The sequence below is a fragment of the Narcine bancroftii genome, chromosome 6 (assembly GCF_036971445.1).
Source record: "Narcine bancroftii isolate sNarBan1 chromosome 6, sNarBan1.hap1, whole genome shotgun sequence".
NCBI classification, from domain to species: Eukaryota; Metazoa; Chordata; class Chondrichthyes; order Torpediniformes; family Narcinidae; genus Narcine; species Narcine bancroftii.
The window spans coordinates 232,733,541-232,757,169 of NC_091474.1; the positions used below are offsets into that span (position 1 = coordinate 232,733,541).

At 44.3% G+C, this 23,629-nt stretch overlaps 1 protein-coding gene across 2 annotated transcripts in view; it reads right to left on the reverse strand.

Annotated features, from left to right (window-relative positions):
* The window catches only part of mertka (c-mer proto-oncogene tyrosine kinase a), a 213,495-nt gene that overhangs the window by 153,300 nt on the left and 36,566 nt on the right, over window positions 1-23,629 (reverse strand). For both annotated transcript variants that reach the window (XM_069887682.1, XM_069887683.1), the window contains exon 4: window positions 7,801-7,974. In XM_069887682.1, the coding sequence (XP_069743783.1) occupies window positions 7,801-7,974 (174 nt within the window). The remainder of the gene's footprint in view (window positions 1-7,800; window positions 7,975-23,629) is intronic.

The window sequence follows — 23,629 nt, forward strand, 5'->3', positions numbered from 1 at the left end:
TTCCCTAACCAGCCTGAGGTCATCGAGCTGCAGCTCTAGTTCCCTAACACGGTCCCTGACAATCTGCAGCTCGACACACCTAGTGCAGATATGGACATCCGGGAGTCTGGAAGACTCCAGGACCTCCCACATCCGGCACTCCCGACAACACACAGCCTTAACACTCATCCCTTACCCCAATGAAGAAGTAATGAAGACTATCTTAGCTTTCTCTCCGAAGCCTGATGAGCCAAAGCCTGGAAGTCCCACTCCTTCACTGGGCCACTCACTCGCTGGGCCGCTCGCTGTCCCTCTTATTTATTGGCCTTTTACCAATTAACCCCTTCACACTCTCCTGTACGCTGGCTTGACCAATGGCCGCCTCCGACGCCGACTCCTCCCCGCAGACCCTGGTAAGAGACTTTTAAAAAAGTTTTCTTACCTGCCCCGGACTCTTTTCTTTTCTGTCCTTCTCCTCTCCTCTCCTCTCCTCTCCTCTCCTCTCCTCTCCTCTCCTCTCCTCTCCTCTCCCTACTGCTAAGCTCCGTCCCCAGTAAGAGTCTTTAAAAAGACCTTACCTTCCCGTCACACTCTCCTGTACGCTGGCTCGACCAATGGCCGCCTCCGACGCCGACTCCTCCCCGCAGACCCTGGTAAGAGACTTTTAAAAAAGTTTTCTTACCTGCCCCGGACTCTTCTTTTCTGTCCTTCTCCTCTCCTCTCCTCTCCTCTCCTCTCCCTACTGCTAAGCTCTGTCCCCAGTAAGAGTCTTTAAAAAGACCTTACCTTCCCCTCACACTCTCCTGTACGCTGGCTCGACCAATGGCCGCCTCCGACGCCGACTCCTCCCCGCAGACCCTGGTAAGAGACTTTTAAAAAAGTTTTCTTACCTGCCCCGGACTCTTTTCTTTTCTGTCCTTCTCCTCTCCTCTCCTCTCCTCTCCTCTCCCTACTGCTAAGCTCTGTCCCCAGTAAGAGTCTTTAAAAAGACCTTACCTTCCCGTCACACTCTCCTGTACGCTGGCTCGACCAATGGCCGCCTCCGACGCCGACTCCTCCCCGCAGACCCTGGTAAGAGACTTTTAAAAAAGTTTTCTTACCTGCCCCGGACTCTTTTCTTTTCTGTCCCTCTCCTCTCCTCTCCTCTCCTCTCCTCTCCTCTCCTCTCCTCTCCTCTCCTCTCCTCTCCTCAGTTGGTTGTTTTTCCAGACTCTTTTGTGTAGTCTTCCAAAGGCGCTATTTGCCTTGGCGAGTCTGTTGTCTATCTCATTGTCGATATATGACAATATATGGAAAGATAAAATCCCCTACTATCACAACCTTATGTTTCCTGCAAGCCATCTGCAATCTCTCCACAGATTTGCTCCTCCAATTCTCGTTAACTATTGGGCAGTTTACAATACAACTCCATGAGTGTGGTCTTACCTTTCCCATTCCTCAGGTACATCTCTATATCTTCAGTAGATTAAACCTCTGGTCTGCCTTACCAGAATTTTTCCTGATGAGCAATGCCACTCCTCCTCCCCCTTCATCCCATCCCAGTTCTATTGTTTCTGAAGTAAAGGAAGCCCGGAACACTGAGCTGCCAGTCCTGCCCCTCCTGCAGCCAAGTTTCACTAATGGCCACAATGTTATAATTCCACGTCAATCCACGTTCTTAGCTCTTCTGCCTTTCCTACAACTTGCAATGAAAGATTCACCTGAGAATATTTCCACCACATTCAACCCATTAACTTCTAATGGTGCATGTAATTTTAACATCATCTTCTCCCTCCTCCACTCCTCTCTCTGCTCTGGCACTCTGGTTCCCATCCCCCCTGCAAATCTCGTTTAAACCCACCAGAACAGCAGGACTAGCAAACTTTCCCGCAAGAATACTAGACCCTTTCAAGTTCAGATGCAAACTGTCCTGTCAGAACACGTCCCAATCCCTGGAAGAGAGCCCAGAAAGCTGAAGGGCTCCCTCCTACACCAGGTCTTTAGCTATGTTATCCTCCTATTTCCAATCTCACTAGCATGAGGCACGGGTAGCAATCCTGAGTTCACTACACAAGAGATCTTGTCCTACAACCTAGGGCCTAACTCACTGAACTCTCCTTGACCTTTCTACGAAATCATTAGTCCCATCATGGACCACGACATCTGGTTGCTCACCCTCCATCCTGAGAATGCCGTGAACTCAATCCAAGAATTCCGGACCTTGGCACCAGGGAGGCAACATATCATCTAGGATACTCTCTCTTTCACAGAACCTCTTATCTGTCCCCTAACTATGGAATACCCTATCACTACAGCTCACCTCTTCTCCTCCTTAGCCACAGAACCAGACTCTGTACCAGTGACCTGATCTCCATGGCTTGTCCCTGGTAGGACGTTTCCACCTTCCCCCCAACAGTATCAAAATATTATACTTGTTATTGAGGGATGTCCTGCACTGCCTGCCTATTCCCACACCTGACTGTCGCACATCTACCCTCCTCCTGCCTCCAAGGTGTGATGGCATCCCTGTAACTCCTGTCTATCACCCCCTCTGCCTCCTGAGTGATCCGGAGTTCATCCAACTCCAGCTCCAGTTCCTTAACTCAGCTTGTTAGGAGCTGCAGCTGGATGCACTTCTTGCTGATGAGGTCGTCAGGACACTGTTGTCCTCCCCGATGACCCACATTCTGCAAGAGGAGAATTCCCTTGCCTTGGCTGCCATTCCCATTGTCAATGACTAGATGAACAAAATATATACTATCTAGAAAACCTGTCCTTACCTGTGCCTACCTGCTGAATCTTTTTTGTTCCTCGAATAAGGTGGCCCTTTCTGACCAACTCCGACTATTCCTCGCCTCTTCCCTGTTCTCGCCGAAGCCTGTTGAGCCAAAGAGAATTCTATAGGTTCACCACCCTTCGGCTGAAGAAACTGGTCTATACCCCAATACGAAATGGCTCTCTCTATAACTTTAGGCTGTGATCTTCGAGAATGGACTCCCACGCCATCAGCAACATCTTTCCCACTTCTAGCCATTCAGTCACATCATGATGAGATGTTGCAGTGAGGTCCTCTCTCATTCTGAAAATTTTGGTCACTACAAGTTCAAAGCTCCCAATGTCCCATCACCCAATGGCTGCGCCTATCGGAAAAAATCATTTCAAGAAAACAGCGACTTCATCCTTCCATTTCTTCATAGACTAACAATTTACAATCCAGTTACATCAGATTCCATGGTCCAAACTCTGTGCTCAATGGAAAATCTCTTTCACTGGGTGGCCAACCAGGGACGTGATTGAGAAATGACTATGCCAGTGTACTTGGAATGAGGAAGTGAGGATTGGATGTGTAGGAGACATTTTAACTTGCATCAGAGCTGGTCACAAACAGAGCAAAAATGCTGCACTGAAATGTAAAAATAGGAAGCTCTTGTGAGCATCAAGGGTTTTCCTTCAAATGGCATGCTCAATCTGATCAACACACACTCATAATTTCCCACACCCACTCCCAGCCCCAATTAACATTTACAAGGGTCTTCCAAATTATTGTAATGGCACTCCCTAGATTTAACCCTGTCGCAACTGCATGTGAACACGGAACAAAGCTTGAAGCTCCCTGAAATAAAAATTCAATTCTTAAGGACAAAATCATAGGGCCCATTTCGGTGCTCTTCATCCCATCGTGGCCATGTCAACCTTTCTACCCACCAGCACTAACCCCCTTTGCCTGTACTTCTGTGATTGTCTTATGGGATGGAGAACGTCACTCTTGGATTCACTTCAGGAGTTCACTGAGCACAAGATATACGGCAGCTGAGCCAGATGCCCTGATAAGACACGTGGCATTACAGCTACAAGAGAAATGGTACACATGGAAAGGCAGGAATTCCAGCCTCACATTCCCAATTACAGCAAATAAAGATTGAGCAGAATGGTCGAAGGATTAAAGTGGTGGCCATGTTGGTTAAAGAAGCAATCATTATTTGTACTGTTATGAGCCCAGAGGACTCTGGGGAAGGAGAATGGTAAAGTAGTTGAGATTTTAAATTGGAACCACGTACTTGCCAGTAACCCACCCTCAAAGAGAATAAGCGTGTAGTGAATTTCTGCACACTCATTTATCTGGCAGCGTCCTAATCTGTGACTGTACCCAGGGCTCCTCCCTCTTGACCCTGTGTAAAGGCTCCAACACCTTAAGCCCTCCTCAGAAAGCTGGGTCACATCATAGGGTGACCTTCAAGTTCATTTTAAATAAAAGTCTATAGTTCTGTAACTCCAGTCTTTTGAGTTATTGATAGCGCATCAACTGTTAATTCCTCTGTTAATCGTCGCCATGGAGGGTAACAAGCTGTACCTATTCTTCTCCCAGGTTGGACATCGAGTGTTCCTGATGATCAGAGATGCCTCAACATACAGGAAGGTAATGGACATACTCAAGGACCAGTAGAGGGAGAAAGTTAATGAAGTATACACCAGGCGCATCCTGGCCACCGACAGCGACCAGATGAATCGAGCAACAAGTTCCTCCGGACCCTGCGGGGACTCACACAAGTGTGCAACTGCCAGTTGGTGTTGGCCGCCAAAAACACTGAGGACGCAATCCGGGGCTCCAATGTTGCAGGTGTCGGGTTGAACTACGAGCGTCAGAGGCTACTCGAGCAGAGCAAATTGGACTTAAAAGGGGCGATCGACCTCATATAATTGCTGGAAATAGCCCTCTGGAAGCTAGCTCGGTGAATGGTGCAGGATCCACACAGGGGCTGCCATCTTGGGATACAGATTTACAGGCCAGCAGTCTGCTACCATGTCCAACGAGCAAGCCCACCACAGCTGCAGTCTCCCAAGAACATCCTAAGTGCTACTTTTGCGGTCAACGGAAGCACCCCTGAAAACACTGCCCGGCGAAAGATTCAACATGCTCAAAGTGCAGAAAGAAGGGACACTATGTGAAAGTATGTCGATCACAGTCATCTTCTAGTCCCAGCGGCACCACATGCGCAGCATGGGGGCCGCCATCATCTTCCGGACATGACCATGCCACGACATGGAGGCCGCCATCTTGGACGCCATCAACTTCTGGGGATAACCACGCCGCCACATGGGCATCACCATTATGGTCCCAGATTGTGAGTCAGCACGGACCAGACCATGAACCGACAATCGCCTCCGTGATACTGGATCAAGGTAGCCCGCATCAGCTCTTCCGGTGTATGATGGACATCTTGATCAACGATCAGGTGACAAGATGTCTTTTTAATAGCAAGACCACTGCAAGTGTTATTCACCTCGACATGGTGCAGCGTCACTCCCTTAAAGCAAGACCAACAAGAAAGTTGCCCTGTCCTCAAAGTCCTACTTGGCTGAGATCCTCAGCTACACCACCTTAATGCTGACCATGCGGGGCATGACTTACAAGGACTTTAGCTGTGCCACAGCTCTGTGCACCAGTGCTACTGGGGTTGGACTTTCGGTGCCACCTCAAGAGTGTTACAATGCAATATGACAGTCCTCTCCCCCTTCACAAACCCGGAGTTTGTCAGCGAGCCACCCTGCTCCCCCCCACCACTGCCCCCTCCCCAGCAGCCCGTATCAATCCCCCACTGCTGTTCGCAAACCTCACCCTCAACTGTAAACCAGTCACTACAAAAAGCAGGCGATACAGTGAAGGGGACAGGGCTTTTATTAAAGCTGAAGAGTGGCGACTCTTGAATGAGGGGATCATTGAGGCCAGTGGAGAGCTCAAGTAGTGGTGGTCAAGGGTGGGGGTAAACACAAAATGGTGAATGATTACAGCCAAACCATTAACTGCTGCAAAACAGCTTGATGCGTATCCCCTCCCTTGCATTGAGGATATGGTCAAATTGCCCAATATCGTGTGTTCTCCATGATCGACCTGAAATCAGCCTATCACCAGTTCCCCATCTGCCCAGAAGACCAGCAGTACACTGCCTTTGAGGTAGATGACATTCTCTACCATTTCCTCAGTGTACCCTTTGGTGTTACCAACAGTCTCCGTCTTCCAGTGGAGGATGAAGCGAATGGTGGACCAAAATGACCTGTGCACCACTTTCCCCTACCTGGATAATGGCAAAATCCACGTCCACAACCTGCAAGATTATGATACCGCACATGATATTTCCCATCTCTTCTCTGCAGTGCGACTCATCGTTGTTGCTTCTGAGGCCCAACTACTGTTGTGTGATCTGCAGAACTTGATGTCTCTGTTGGAGCTGGATCTGTTGTTGCAGTCATGGGTCAGTAGGACAAACAGAAGTGGTCTGATCCCCGAGTTACACCAGTGCCGTTCACCACTGGGACAACTCTCCCAAAGGGTCTCCTTATCCCTGAATGGCGCTGCTCAACGTCCTGCTACTGATCCAGACTGTGGTCTTTCCATTCGGAAGTCTGGAATCCAGTTACACAAGGGGTGTTGAGTCCCAGCAAGGACAGCTTCTCCACCAACCCCTTTTGAATGATCATATTAAACACTGAGCTGAGGTTGATGAACACCAATCTGGTGTATGTGGCATCGTTCGCCAGGTGGGTCAAGTCAGAGTGGAGGGACAAGGCTACAGCATCACCAGTGGAATTATATTTTCAATGGATGATAAAGGAGGCAGAAACTCTCATTTAATTACTTAAATTAACAATTTAAGTGCAATAAGAAGGAAAAAATGGGATAAGTTGAGAGGCCTACTTTATGACATTCTGCAGTGCAGTGGTTCTCAACTGGTGAGACCGCACCTGGAGTACTGTGTCCAGTTCTGGTCTCCATATTTGAGGAAGGATATACTGGCTTTGGAGATGGTCCGGAGAAGGTTTACTAGGTTGATCCCTGGGATGAAGGGGTTGACTTATGATGAAAGATTAAATCGTCTAGGATTGTATTCGCTCGAGTTCAGAAGAATGAGAGGAGATCTTATAGAAACATATAGGATTATGAAGGGTATGGATAGGATAGATGTAGGAAGGTTTTTTGAGCTGGCCGGGGAAACTAAAACGAGAGGACACAGTCTCAAGGTTCGGGGGAGTAGATTTAGGACAGAGATGAGGAAAAATAGTTTTTCCCAGAGAGTAGTGAATGTTTGGAATTCTCTAACCAGGGAAGTGGTTGAGGCTGCCTCATTAAACATATTTAAAATTCTGTTAGATAAATTTTTACATGATAGAGGAATTAGGGGATATGGGGAGAAGGCAGGTAGGTGGAGTTAGGTCTTAAATTAGATCAGCCATGATCATATTGAATGGCGGAGCAGGCTCGATGGGCCATTTTTGGCCTACTCCTGTTCCTACTTCCTATGTTCCTATGTTTCTTTCCACTCACATACCACTGTAAGTAATCCCTATGCCATCGGTGCTCTGTGATTAGTAAGGGATTGCTTTAGTTGGTACGTGAGTGGGAAGGGAAGGTTGAGAATCACTGCTCTAGACCCAATAGTTACTGAAATATTTTGCTTGAGAAAAATTGTCATTGGCCTATTTCCTTTGGAGGAAGGAAACTGTGCACATAATGAGTCAATGAGGTACGATCAAAACAGTGGTTTTCAAACTTCTTTCCCCCCACATACAATCCCTTACTAATCACAGAGCACCAATGGCACAGGGAATAAAGTGGTATGTGAGTGAAAAGAAAAAGGCCGAGAACCACTGCTTTAGTGGGTGAAGAGCTGCTTCCATGCAGGGCGACTTGAATTTCCCTTGAATTACTTCTCGAATCAAAAAATCAAAAAATAGAGCAGGCAATCTACTTTCAAATGAAGCAAGAAGTTTTGCTTGCTCCCATTTTGCCCAGGAGCATTCAAAATACTGAGTAAACAGTTAAACACATCCCAATCACTAGCTTACCTGCAACTTTCAGAATGGAAAGAGAAGTGTTCACGGCTGTATGAATCAGAAGGCCATCCTGCAACCAATATATATCCACAGGATAAGGAGGGCCCACAGCTTCACAGGTGAGGTTAAAGCTTGTATTTCTCAACACATTCTTCGACTCAGGTGCTTGAATAAAACTTGGCAAGCCTGCAAGTAAGAACAGCATCATTCTTTTTAAAATAATTGTGTGGAAGTACACATACTCTGTCGTCTCAACTTTGAGACATCCTGATTGTGCGCATTGCAATAACCATGCATTTACCCTTTCCCTTGAGATACCAGAGTCACTTCCGAAGGAGGCTGAGGAAGGGAAGGCTACCGACCAGCTCCCATCTTGACAACCTTCTATCCTAGGACATTTGGAAATGTTCTGTCTGAGCACATTATTGCTGAAAAGCATCAGACCAGAGAATCATTAAAATAGCTGAGAGGATCTCTGGGACCTCCCTTTCCTCCATCGAGGACGCTTACTGGAAGTGCTGTCTGAAGGTGGCTCAGGGAGTTATAGAGGACCCTTTCCTTCAACCCACGACCACCAAGGTGGTGGTTCAGGACCATCAAAATCAGGACTGCCAGGCTGGGGAATAGCTACTCCCACAGGCAGTGACACTGATGAACAGTTTACTGCAGCTGCGACAATCATCCCAAATATATATACATCTTTATGTTCATTATTTATATGATCTTTATATACTATGTATTGCTTGTTTTTGTGTGTGCACCACGATCTGGAGAGATGCTGTTTCTTCAGGTTGCATATGTTTCACCAGATGACAATAAATTTGAACTTATCCAAGCAATGGGTACCAAACTGAGAATAATTCACCCTGGTCTTCAAACCTGTTGATTTGCACATCCGCTCTGGGGTTTTCAGTTCGATGGAGGATTTCCCTCCTGACTGAATAGAGACTGAAAAAGGTCACGAATTCCATGCATCCTTCTTGAAGTTATCACATGGTGAAATGAATATGCATTGAAACCTCGCAACAGAGAGAATCCTCAGTGGTTTGACGAACGGCTCTTTGGCCAATCTGGGAGGAACCTCCACCATGGAACCTGGTTACCTCCACCATGGAACCTGGTTACCACCACCATGGAACCTGGTTACCTCCACCATGGAACCTGGTTACCACCACCATGGAACCTGGTTACCTCCACCATGGAACCTGGTTACCTCCACCATGGAACCTGGTTACCTCCACCATGGAACCTGGTTACCTCCACCATGGAACCTGGTTACCTCCACCATGGAACCTGGTTACCTCCACCATGGAACCTGGTTACCTCCACCATGGAACCTGGTTACCTCCACCATGGAACCTGGTTACCTCCACCATGGAACCTGGTTACCTCCACCATGGAACCTGGTTACCTCCACCATAGAACCTGGTTACCTCCACCATGGAACCTGGTTACCTCCACTATGGAACCTGGTTATCTCCACTATGGAACCTGGTTACCTCCACTATGACAGCAGCACACCTCCAAGACGTGACTTCATTGGCTTCAAAATGATTTGGGATGTGCTAAAGTGCCCATTTCCAGGAAATAGCCAGGACCCAAAATTATATTTACACTAAATGAGGGCATTCACCAATACTTGTTCGCAGCAAGGCAAGTTAATATAGTAGTTATGAGAAACCTCTGGCTTTGTAAAGTCAGTCGTCCCTAACCTTTAAAGACTACCACTTCTACCAATAATTTGGAGTACTATCTCTAAAACAATATGTGGGTTTTCCGAGGCTACACAGGGAGAGGGTCCAGGAAAAATGCGTAGAGAGATGCAGCAATTGCTCTTCAATAATAAAGCACTCAAAGTAGATCTCGATATGAGAGGCAAACGGGCTGGTTGCCAGATATCTTTTTTCAAAGACCCCCACCACCCAGGCCATGCCCACTTCTCACTGCTACCATCAGGAAGGAGGTACAGGAGCCTGAAAACGAACAGCGAATGGCACAAAGAAAGTTTCTTCCCCTCCAGCATCAAATTTCCAAATGGACAATGAACCACAGAGACCACCTCACTTTATTTTTAAAATAAATAAATAACCCTCCCCCCTACCACCAAAAGATCTAATTGAAAGCAATTTTGCACCTGAAATGCTGTCACAAAACAACAAATTTGTGACAATAAATTCTGATTCTTGTAAATTTTTAACAAATGGCAGGAAGAGGAAATCTAAAGAAACTTGTTACAATCTGCAATGAGTATTGGATGTCTCAGCAACTTTGACTGGACAACCAAGCTTGAGTCTGAAGCGAGCTAATGTTTGGGGAGGTCATGGAGTTGAAAACCAGAAGCAAAACTACATCGGGCAAGTCTTTCCAAAAGCTAGCACAGGAACAAAGGGCACACCCCTCTCACGATTATTTTTTTGCTGTTCATAATGGCCTGAGATTTCCCATTTAAAATGGTATATTGGATGTGGCCACTTTTCCGCAATTTTTTATTACATTTTTCAGTTCTGCGGTTATAATGTTGGAATCATCAAATGTTTCAAATCTGCACCCCAACTTACAAAGGTCTAGTGGAACAAGGAGTCAGGGGAATGAAAAAAAAATGGCTGCACTGCCAGAACAGCTGTAACAACAGTGCTGCCAGCTGGTATAGACCAGGGAGAGCCAAGACACAGCACTGCTCCAAAGGGTTCAACTGTCCGGTCTGAATGCAGACAACTCTGTACTTACTGGCTTTAGGCATTCTGTTAGAGGAGCCGACAGTGTTTACTTTTTAAATCCTGCAACCACGGGGTCCAAGGCTCAGCAGCAGCGAGAGGGGTTGCAGACTCCAGGGGAGCAGCAGACAAAAACATAGGGCATTGTAAGACAAAGGGCACCATGGACAAGGAGGACACTCCCCCATTGCGGAGAAATATAGGAGACGACTCTTCAGATGGTGACCAGATCAGTGGACCAGTGAGGGGCTCAGCAGCTGAAGGATCCATGCCAGCTGCAGGTGACTCGTGGTCAAAGGGCCCACGCCGACTGCGGGGTGTTGGAAGACTGGCTCGTATAAAGCAGGTATCGGAGCCAGGATTCGAGAGGGTGTTGAGGCCAAGAAAGGTCCCCTGATCTTATCGAGTGTTTCAATCTGGAGCTCAGGTTGCTGGGTGGTTTGAACAGGTGTCTGTGTGGCTCCGGGAGCACCGGAGGTGAATCCATGAACAGTGATTCAGGAGGGACTCTCCCTCTCTCATATCGCAAGAAGTGCCAGGCAACACTAATGGTGCCTCTTTGCCTGACAGCTGGCAGAAGGCAATTTTGTGTAATATTACTTGTTTTGTAATAAATGAATTGTAAAGCCACAGAGGCCAAGGCATTCAGATGACTCGACCATGGATTGGAAAGTAAATGAATATTGAATTATTCATTCCCCTTTTCCACTCCAAAAGCAGAAGCTAAAGCTGAAAGACAGGTTCACAGATGCTGGCCACCTCAAGAGCTCCTCTGGTCCATGTTGTAAGGATTGCAAGTCTATTTGATCATATGGGGGAGAAAATTATGATCGAGTCCTTACGCAGCATTTGCAAACAGCCACTAATCAATCAAAGCCACTCTGAATCGCAGCTGTTCTCTCCAGCCTCAATGGCACTCCACCCAAGCTTCGAGAGGATAACCTAGCAGTGACCCTTACCAATTTTCACCATTTGACACTTGTTTAAGATAATAAAATCTTCAGAGTCCTCCAACACACAACAGGCCTTTGACACAACCTGCCCATGCCAACCAAGCTCGTCCTATCTGCCTGTGTTCTGCCCATATCCCTTGAAATCTTTCTTCTCCAAGTACCTGTCGAAATATATTTTGGCCATTCCAATTATTCCCACCTCCACCAGCAGTCATTCGATATACTCTATAGAATAAGCTGCCCTTTTACATCTTTCCTCTCTCTACTGTAAGCAATGTTCTCTGACTTTTGATTCTCTTCCCACAAGGAAAAAAAATGTCCTTACCTTATAAAAGGTCTCCCCAGCTTCCCCCCCACCCCAGCCTCCTGCAATCCAGAGAGAAAAGTCCCGGCTTATCAAACCTGTCTTTGTGATCCAAGTTTACCAGTCCCAGTTTCATAAGAATTTTTTTCTCCACCCTTTCCAGTTTAATGCTATTTTTTGTGGAACAGGTTGACCAGAAGAGCACACAATTCTCCAAGGGTGGGCTCGTCAATGCCTTATTCAGATGCCACCAGAGATCTCCTGCACTCAATGCCCTGATCAATGAAGGCAGGTATGCAAAATACTTGCTTCACCACCCTGTCTTTCTGTGTCACTGGAGGCATCAGGTGCCTTTGAATTACTATATTCTTTAATGAACATTGGAACTTAACCTGTAGCTTCATTCATCACGATGGAAGAAGTCAATGACCAGCCAAGAAATCGACAACTAATTCTGTTGAAATTTAGACCCCAGATTCCCTGTCAGTCCAGTAACTTATGGAAGATGGTCTCAAGTAAAATGATTGATGGATTCAGTGGGCCAAAGGGTTTATTTCTGCACTGCATAACCCAAGATACCAACTTCAGAACTTGCTTGAACTGCGAGGCTCAAAGAAAATTTACCAAAGTGAGAAAACAGTTTATAATTTTAAACGACAACCCACAATTTAAAAATGATGCTTAAAGAGTCACACAAAATAAAAATCAAAATAAATGATTATCAATGGAAAGTGAAGGAGGACAAATTAGACTGGTTTTCCAGAACATCTGCACAATCTTGACAGGCTGAATAGCCTTCTTCTGCGCTTCAGGATTCTATGATTAAGAATTGCCCCTTATTTTCTGGCTGCACCCCACCCACCCCCACCCTTTGCCATCATGTGATGCTGAACTTTGCCATTTACTTAAATAACAACTCATGACAGGAAGAAGAAGTGAAACAAATTTGTGACTCAAAGTTCAAACAAACGCATTCCTAATTTTTCCCTTCCGCCTTCTCCTCCACAGAGAACATCTCATTTGCTTGCTCAGCCACATCTTCCTTTCCAGCGGTGTCTGGCCATTTGACGAGACAGGATGTGGGGACCACAGCCATGCCATTTCTTGCAAATCCTCAATTGTCCCGGGGTGTTTCTCCTACCAAGCAAGACTTGTGGAGGCACCGATAGTCTGTACTCCGTTAGAGACTGAGGATCCGAGAAATGTGATCCAGCAATGAACGAACAACTCAGGTCAACTTGGTTAGTTTGGAAGGAGATTTACAAGTTGACTTCTGAGGCAGATCTGGTTGTGGTAGGGGATTGCTACTTAAGCCTTGTCACTGACATTCTGGTCCTTGGCACAACAGTGGCATTGGACCAAAGGCAAAGAGAATGGATGTTTAAAGTTATGGCTGCCAGTTAAGCAGGCTTCTTTCGTCAGAACATGCATTGGGAAAAAAAAATGTTGAAAATATGCCTTTGAATGGATGGTCCAGAGGTGATCCTCTAAGTTCAAACACTGTCACATGTACCAAGATGAAAATGATAGAAGCTGTTTTGCGAGCAGAGCAGTTATGCATCTCATCCTTTTCTTTTCTTTGGCTTGGCTTTGCGGACGAAGATTTATGGAGGGGGTAAATGTCCACGTCAGCTGCAGGCTCGTTTGTGGCTGACAAGTCCGATGCGGGACAGGCAGACACGGTTGCAGCGGTTGCAGGGGAAAATTGGTGGGTTGGGGTTGGGTGTTGGGTTTTTCCTCCTTTGCCTTTTGTCAGTGAGGTGGGCTCTGCGGTCTTCTTCAAAGGAGGTTGCTGCCCGCCAAACTGTGAGGCGCCAACATGCACGGTTTGAGGCGATATCAGCCCACTGGCGGTGGTCAATGTGGCAGGCACCAAGAGATTTCTTTAGGCAGTCCTTGTACCTTTTCTTTGGTGCAGCTCTGTCACGGTGGCCAGTGGAGAGCTCGCCATATAACACGATCTTGGGATCTCATCCAAAGTACAAGGAAGTATACAATATACAAGTGGAGAGTATCAGAGCGAGATCAGTTGGTACAGAGCATAAGCATCACAAATGTATTATTTTGAAGTTCATTCAGGGGTTCCCAAATCTGGTGATGTTTGATCTCACACTCGTAAATCTTTTTCCTGAATGTGGTTGGGATGGGAATTTAACACATTGGCTTCTTTTTCAAGACAGCAGGAGTTATCAATGTGGCAGGGGGGTGTGGGGGAGAAAGGGCCTGACCCACTCTCACAGTCCTCCGCAGTTTCTTGCTATCTTGAGGAGAGCAGTGATGCACCCTGTCAGGATACTTTCATTAGTGTGCCTGTAATAAATTAAAGGACGCTGGCAACGTGCCAAATTTCTGATGAAATCAAGGTGTTGATCTGCTTTCTTGGCTACTGCACTGACATCTGTGGGCAGGCAAAGTCACCGGTGAGGTTTACCTCAAGGAACTTAGGGCTACTGACTTTCTCCAACCCTCTCTGTAAGTCTACAACCAGCTCCTTGGTCTTGCTGACCTTGACAGAGAGGTCATTGTCCCGGCAAAAAGCCCTTAATCCTCCATCTCTCTCTGAACTCCGCAGAGTTGTGAACACAACTCAGACAACTCCACACCCAACCACACCCTCCCCCCTCCCCCTCCACCCACCCACTTCATCACTTTCCCCCTTCACTTCCTCGAGCAACTACTTTAAAAGGCTTACTGCTTCATTGCCACTGGAAAGAAGATTCACTAAGTTAAGATTACGCACCACAGATTCAAAGATCGTTGTTTTCCCGCAACCGACTCCTGCACGTGCACGACACAAGTAAAATATTGTTGCTTTTACTCTGTCATAACCAATCGCGCTCTGTAACGCTGCACTTTGGACTGTTCATGTAATGAACATTCTGCCTTTTCCTTGGTACGCACAACAATGAGAATATAACTTGAAACTGAATATCGAGTGTCCGACTCGCCTCAGCATTCAGTGGGCAAATGGTTGGCACCAGTAAATTTCTCATTAATGATGATCACCCTGACACCTCTACACCAGCACCCCCCCATCCCCACACACAACCTCACTCCCTTGCCTGGATGGGCAGTCACCGTGTGCTATGCCATTGATGTTAGGACAGCATGGTTAGGGTAGCAGTTAACACAATACCACAACAGCGCCTGCGACCAGGGTTCAAATCAGCACCTATCTGTAAGGAGTTCGCATGTTCTCCAGGTATCTGTGTAGGTTACCTTTGGGTGTGCTCGTTTCCTTCCACCCTTCAAAAATGTACCAGGGCTGTGGGTCAATTGGGTGTAATTGAGCAGCATCGGCTCTTGCGCCCAAAAGGGCTTGTTAACAGTGCTGGATACCTAAATGTACCCACAATTCATCAATCCAACTCTGAGTGAAGTTCTTGTTCCATTTCACATCAGTAACTCTCCCCACTTTTACGAATGGCAGGGAGATCATTGAAAAAGAAGTTAAAGATGGTTGGGAATAGGCCCTGAGAAACCCCTACAGTGATGACACAGCGCTCGCCACCTCCTCTTGTGATTGGTACTGAATGACCACTCACCATCCCCTCCACCCAGATTTGACAACAACGGCTCTTTGCACTTCCCTCTCACCTCCACAATTCAGGACTTTGGCCATGACTGGAAAAAGGACAAAGGTCTGGGGAGGATTCCCAGAAGAATTTCAAGAGAACATCGAACATTGTTGTTACGTTGACCTCTTTATTCCTAACAAAAAAAATGAAACCCTTCCTACCTTCTAACCCTCTATTTTTCTAAGAGTCTCTTAAATGGCCCTATTGTTCCAGCCTCCACCACCACCCATGGCAATGCATTCCAGACAACTGTGTTTAAAAAAAATCTACCCTTGATGTCTCACCTCAACTATCCTCACTTGACTTTGGATCATCATGGATCGCCAAATATCCCATTTCCTATTCGGACCAGGAACGCAACCAGGTATAATGGAGGAGGGACACAGAACGCAGGGATCTTGAGCAAACAATGGGGCCACTGGAGACATTCAGCGGGTCAGGAAGCATTTCACAGCAGCTTATCCAGAGATGAGATTTGGTGCATGAGTCTCTTTAAAAAAAACTGCTGGTGAAAGGTGGCTGTAATGAACTCGAACCAATAAAAGGAAGTGAAGCAACGACTATGGTATTGCTGAGTAAGACAGAGATTTGTCTTGAAAGGCTTCAGCAAGAAGGCACAGGTAAGAATTGAGGCAAGGTATTTTTCTGACTGCATAGCTAGAAATGGGAGCCCAGGCAGTGGTTTACTCTTCTTGTAGATGTGACAAACCAGAGAAGACACTGAAGTCCTTGATGACTTCCACCTGCAACAAGGGCATCCAGTTGCAGGTGCTTCCAGGGAACTGGAGCTGGATGAACTCTGGATAATTTTGGAAGTAGAGGGGAAAGATACAGGAAGGCAATCACGGCCAGGATGCAGGTAGCTCCCTGACTGTGAGGGAAGGGAAAGGGAACAGGCAGTCAGTGCAGGGTAACCCTATGGCTTTTCCCCTCAATAACAGTGTTGGGGGGGGTAGGGGTGGTGTCAGGATTCTGGCAAAGTCTGGCTCTTTGGCTCAGAAGGGTAGGGGGAGGAAGAGGCAAGCTGGAGTGATAGGGGTATCACTGGTTAGGGGAAGAGGAAGGGTTCTGTGTACAAGCAGGAGACTCCTTCATATCATTTTTACCATAAATGGAGGCATATCAGAGGCCATGTGGGAGGGGAGGGGGACACCACATCTTAATTTTCATTTAGACATGCAACACGGCAAAAGGGCATTTCAGCCCGCAAGTATGTACCAAGGATGTAGGTTAATTGGGCAGCATGGACTCATGGGCTGAAATGGCCTGTTACTGTGCTGTGTCTAAATTAAAAATTAAAAGGTTGTGGGGCGGGGGGGGGGGGGGGGGGGGGGGGAAGGGGGGTAGCCATGCGAAGGACTTAGACAGGCTTGTTTTGATCGAGCTCTCCATAAAGAGTATCAAAAGACAATATAACTATATTAACAATTACAGTACGGAAACAAGGCCACATTGGCCCCTCTAGTCCGCACCGATTTAAGTGAAACTCCACAAGTTCCATCTACCTCTTCCCTGTCCATAACTCTCCAACCCCCTCACATTCATGTACTCATCCAACTTACTCTTAAATGACCCTGCTGCAACCACCTCTTCTGGAAGGTCATTTCTCTCAGCCACCCCTCTCTGAGTGAAGAAGCTTCCTCTCATGTTACTTCTAAACTTTTGCCCCCTAACCCTTAACTTATGACCCCTCGTTCCAATCTCTCCTAACCTCAAGGGGAAGACCCTATTGACATCTACTCTATCTATTCCCCTCATAATTTTATATATCTCTATTAAATCCCCCCTCAACCTTCTACACTCCAATGAATAAAGACCCAGTCTACTTTCTCCGTATTCTAGATACTGCAAAAAGATGTTTAAAATTCTAAAATTAAGAATTTTTCTCAAAAAAAAAATGGTCGAAGTACTAAGAAATCAAGGCAGCTGAGAACAAATATTGAGGACATTTCTACTCAGCTAGGAACATCAAGCAAAAGCCCGAAAGGGAACAGCACAAGGGTGGCCTTGAGAACAGCGGACCCCAGAAGAGCCGGGGAATCATGGCAAGAACTAAAAAATGTAATGAGAGAATAACCAAAAGGATGACTGAAATTAAAGAAATCGTTGAAAACTTAATGGAAAGAATGACTCAAGCTTAAGTAGACTTGGTTAAAAAAATGCTAAAAGCTTTGGAGAAAGATGTGAACCAATGGGAGTCGGACGGACAAGGTTTGTTGGATTGTTCTGGATTTTGACTATTTCAAAGCAAAGGAGTATTGCAAGCAAGGTGGATGAGTTTAGAGCATGGGTCAGGATGTGAAATATTGTGTCCTTTCACGAGATTTATTGTAGGGGCAGGACTGGCAGATCTATGTTTTTTTTTAATGAAAGACCATCCAATAGTCAACAAGAATTAGATGCAAATTTGTAGAGAAATACCAGACAGTTGCAAAGAAAAACACAAGGTTGTTATCACAGGTGATTTTAACTTTCCACACGTTAACTGGGAATCCCATAAAGTAAAAGGTTTGAATAGGTTTAATGTGCACAGTAACAGGCTATTTTGGCCCATGAGCCCATATTGTTAATTTACACCTAGTTAACCCACAACCTCTGGTACATTTCAAAGCGGGAGGAAACCAGAGGACACCAGGGAAAACCCACGCAGTCACAGGAAGAAGGTACTATTACAAACTGCACTTAACAAGCAGCAATTGGCAATGAACCAATGTTTAATTTTAAAAGACTAATTTTATTTCTAACATGTGTGAGTCTGTGTCTTGTACCCACACGATTACAGTCAAGCCCAAAATCTAGAAAGTTACTTCAAAGTTCAGTCTTTCAAATTCAGTGTTGAACTATAGGCCCAACATTTGATGCCCAGAATTAATGATGAAGTGATGGGAAGACTGGAGTTGAGGCTGCTATAGATTCAAGAATTCTTCTTGCATTGCCTTTGAAGAAATGTCCATCCACACGAGCTATAATCTTTTTTTAATTTTTTTAAAATTTTTCACAATATGAACCTTATTAACCAAAATGCACAAACATTTCCCTTTTGAATATACAGTGTCATTTTCTCCCCTTTATTCCCCCTTACCTTCCCTCCTTCCTTCCCACCCCCCTCGCTACCCATTAAACGTTCAACATATACAATACAATAAACCCATTAAACAATGTTATCACACAGTGAAAATAAACAAGAAAATTGTGTCATCTACTTTTACACACTGGGTCAGTTCATTTCGTCTTCTTCTCATTCTGTCATTTTAGGGGGTGGAGGTCCGCGGTAGGCCCTCTCTGTTGTGTTCCATGTACAGTTCCCAATTTGTTCAAATACTGTGATGTTATTTTTTTAATTATATGTTATTTTTTCCAATGGAATACATTTATTCATTTCTCTGTACCATTACTGTACTCTCAGGCTCTCTTCTGATTTCCAGGTTGACATTATACATTATTTTGCTACAGCTAAGGCTATCATGATAAATCTTTTTTGTGCTTCATCCAGTTTGAGGCCTAATTCTTTACTTCTTATATTGCTTAGAAGAAAATTCTCTGGATTTTTTGGTATGTTGCTTTTTGTGATTTTATTTAATACCCGATTTAAATCTTCCCAAAACTTTTCCACTTTCTCACATGCCCAAATTGCATGTACTGTTGTTCCCGTTTCCTTCTTACAGCGAAAACATTTCTCTGATACTGTTGGGTCCCATTTATTTAACTTTTGGGGTGTGGTGTATAGCCTGTGTAACCAATTATATTGTATCATGCGTAACCTCGTGTTTATTGTATTTCTCATAGTTCCGGAGCATAGCTTTTCCCATGTTTCATTCTTTATCTTTATGTTTAGATCTTGTTCCCACGTTTGTTTGAGTTAACAGTTTATTTCATCATTCTCTTTCTCTTGCAGCTTGATGTACATGTTTGTTATAAATCTTTTAATTATCATTGTGTTTGTAATCACATATTCAAAGCTGCTTCCTTCTGGTAACCTCAGTCTGCTTCCCAATTTGTCCTTTAAGTAGGTTTTCAGTTGTACTGTGAGTTATACCATACTTGTACATCATTTTTTCAAAAAAAAATTATTTCCCAAAAAACAATTTTCTATTCTTTTGATTTCTTTTCTCTCCCATTCTCTAAAGGAAAAGTTATCTATTGTGAAAGGGAATAGTTGATTTTGCATCAATAATAATTTTGGTAGTTGGTAATTTGTTTTTTTCCTTTCTACGTGAATCTTCTTCCAAATGTTGAGCAGATGGTGCACTGCTGGTGAACTATGTTACACCAGCTTTTCATCCCACTTTTAAAGTATATGTTCTGGTACCTTCTCCCCTATTTTATCTAGCTCTAACCTGGTCCAATTTGGTTTTTCCCTTGTTTGATAAAAATCTGATAGATATCTTAATTGTGCTGCTCTATAATAATTCTTAAAGTTTGGTAGCTGTAAGCACCCTTGTTTGTACCATTCTGTTAATTTATCTAACACTATCCTCGGTTCCTCCCCCCCTTTCCATAAGAATTTCCATATTATTTTTTTTAGCTCATTGAAGAATTTCTCTGTTAAAGGAATTGGTAACGATTGAAATAGGTATTGTATCCTTGGGAAGATAGTCATTTTAATGCAATTTACCCTTCCTATCAGTGTTAGTGGTAAATCTTTCCAATGTTTTAAGTCATCTTGTCATTTCTTAATTAATGGCTGATAATTTAATTTGTATAGATGGCCTAGATTATTATCTAGTCTAATATCTATGTATTGGATTGCTTGTGTTTGCCATTTAAATGGTGATTCTTTCTTAAACTTTGTGAAATCCGCATTATTCATTGGCATCACTTCACTTTTATTTGCATTGATCTTGTACCCCGATATTTCTCCATATTCCTTCAGTTTCTTATGTAATTCTTTTATTGATAATTCTGGTTCTGTTAAGGATACTATGATATCATCTGCAAATGGACTGATTTTATATTCCTTCTCTTTTATTTTTATCCCTTGTATTTTATTTTCTGTTCTTATCAGTTCTGCCAAGAGTTCTATAGCTAAAGCAAACAGTGAGGGAGATAGTGGACATCCCTGCCTAATTGACCCTCTTAATTTAAATTGGTTTGATATATACACATTTATTGACACTTTCGCCAATGGTCCCTTATATAATGCTTTAATCCAATCAATATATTTCTCTGGTAGGTTGAACCTCTGTAGTACATTGAATGAATAATTCTATTCTACGCTGTCAAAGGCTTTTTCTGCATCTAAAGCAACTGCCACTGTTGGCGTCTTATTTTCTTGTACTGCATGGATTAAGTTAATGAATTTACAGATGTTTTCTGTTGTTTGTCTTTTCTTAATAAATCCAGTTTGATCTAGTTTTATATTTTTGGTACACAGTCGGCCAATCTGTTTGCTAATAGTTTAGCTATTACCTTAAAAAATCTGAGTTAAGTAGAGATATTGGTCTGTACGCTGCTAATGTTAGTGGATCTTTCCCTGACTTTGTTATTACTCTAATTATTCAGAGCCAGCTCTTCAGCGCTTGACGTCCTGTTTTGCGGAAACTGCCAAAATGTTTGGCCTGGAAGTCAGCCTGAAGAAAACTGAGGTCCTCCATCAGCCAGCTCCCCACCATGACTACCAGCCCCCCCACATCTCCATCGGGCACACAAAACTCAAAACGGTCAACCAGTTTACCTATCTCGGCTGCACCATTTCATCGGATGCAAGGATCGACAACGAGATAGACAACAGACTCGCCAAGGCAAATAGCGCCTTTGGAAGACTACACAAAAGAGTCTGGAAAAACAACCAACTGAAAAACCTCAAAAAGATTAGCGTATACAGAGCCGTTGTCATACCCACGCTCCTGTTCGGTTCCAAATCAAGGGTCCTTTACCGGCATCACCTACGGCTCCTAGAACGCTTCCACCAGCGTTGTCTCCGCTCCATCCTCAACATTCATTGGAGCGACTTCATCCCTAACATCGAAGTACTCGAAATGGCAGAGGTCGACAGCATCGAGTCCACGCTGCTGAAGATCCATCTGCGCTGGGTGGGTCACGTCTCCAGAATGGAGGACCATCGCCTTCCCAAGATCGTGTTATATGGCGAGCTCTCCACTGGCCACCGAGACAGAGGTGCACCAAAGAAGAGGTACAAGGACTGCCTAAAGAAAGCTCTTGGTGCCTGCCACATTGACCACCGCCAGTGGGTTGATATCGCCTCAAACCGTGCATCTTGGCACCTCAGTTTGGCGGGCAGCAACCTCCTTTGAAGAAGATCGCAGAGCCCACCTCACTGTCAAAAGACAAAGGAGGAAAAACCCAACACGCAACCCCAACCAACCAATTTTCCCTTGCAACCGCTGCAACCATGTCTGCCTGTCCCGCATCGGACTTGTCAGCCACAAATGAGCCTGCAGCTGACGTGGACTTTACCCCTCCATAAATCTTCGTCCGTGAAGCCAAGCCAAAGAAGAAGAATTATTGCTGTTTTACAGGAATCTGGCACATTTTGTGTTTCTTCAGTCTGGTTCATTACTTCCAGGAGAGGAGGAAGTAATAACTCTTTAAATGTTTTATAGAATTATATTGGGAGTCCATCCTCTCCAGCTGTTTTATTGTTCAGTAGCTTTTTTAATGTATCCTGTATTTCCTCTATTTGAAATGGTTTTATCAATTTGTTTTGCTCCTCTTTTTGCAATTTTGGTAGTTCAATTTTAGCTGGAAACTCATCTATTTTCTCTTCTTTCCCTCCGTTCTCAGTTCAATATAATTGCTCGTAGAATTCCTTGAAGTTTTCATTGATCTCTGTTGGGTTATATGTAATTTGTTTGTCCTTTTTCCTTGATGCCAATACCGTTCTTTTAGTTTGTTCTGTTTTAAGCTCCCAAGTTAGTATTTTGTGCATTTTTTCTCCTAGCTCATAATACTTTTGCTTTATATTCATTCTGTTCTTCTCCACCTTATACGTTGTCGTGTTTCGTGTTTTTTTTTGTCCGCCAATTCTCTTCTTTTTGTAGTATCTTCCCTTGTTGTGAGTTCTTTTTCTGTATTTGCTATTTCCCTTTCCAGCTGTTCTATTTCCCGATTGTAGTCCTTCTTCATCTTAGTTACATAACTTGTTATCTGCCCTCTGATGAATGCTTTCATTGCATCCTATAATATAAATTTATCTTTCATTGATTCCGTATTTATTTCAAAGTACATTTTAATTTGGTGCTCAATAAATTTTCTAAAATCCTGTCTTTTAAGTAGCATGGAATTTAATCTCCATCTATACGTTCTTGGTGGGATGTCCTCCAGCTCTATTGATTAATAACAGGGGTGAGTGATCCGATAACAATCTAGCTTTATATTCCATTTTCCTAACTCTCCCTTGGATATGGGCTGACAGCAGGAACAGGTCAATCCTTGAGTATGTTTTATGTCTACTCGAATAATATGAGTATTGCTTCTCCTTTGGGTGTTGTCTCTTCCATTTATCCAAAAGTTGCATTTCCTGTATTGATTTAACCATAAATTTGGCTACTTTATTCTTTCTGCTAGTCTTTTGTCCAGTTTTATCCATCTTTGAATCCAAATTAAGGTTAAAGTCCCCCTCCTATCAATATATTCCCCTGCGTATCTAAAATCTTCAAAAAGATATCTTGCATAAACTTTTGATCTTCTTCATTAGGTACACATACTTTGAGCAAATTCCAAAATTCTGAATATATCTGACACTTTATCATTACATACCTCCCTGCTGGATCTATTATTTCCTCCTCTATTTTGATTCGTACAATTTTATTGATTAATATAGCTACACCTCTGGCTTTTGAGTTATATGATGCTGCCATTACGTGCCCTACCCAGTCTCTCCTCAATTTATTATGTTCCACTTCAGTTCGATGCGTTTCCTGCACAAATACTATATCTAGTTTTTTTTTCAGTCAATTTTATAGCCTCTACCTTTTGATTTGGTTATGTATTCCTTTAATATTTACAGTCATATAGTTCAACATGGTCATCTCTTACTTCGTTTACATCTCATTTTCGCTTCCTCACCACCACCTTTCCCTTTTTCCCCATTTCCATTTCTCAGTTTTCTTTTTCTGGACACACTGCATGACAACACTTCTAAAACATAAAATATTTCAACCATTCCCACATCTAAAATTCCCTTAACCTTAATTCTCCACCCCCCCCCCCCCACCCGAGTCGCCCATTGTCCCTTGCCGGGCAACCACAACTCACCTCTCCATTCGGTCTGAGAACCCGTTCGCAAGTGTCAACTGATTTCGCAGTGACTGTTATTCTCTCCCACCCAAC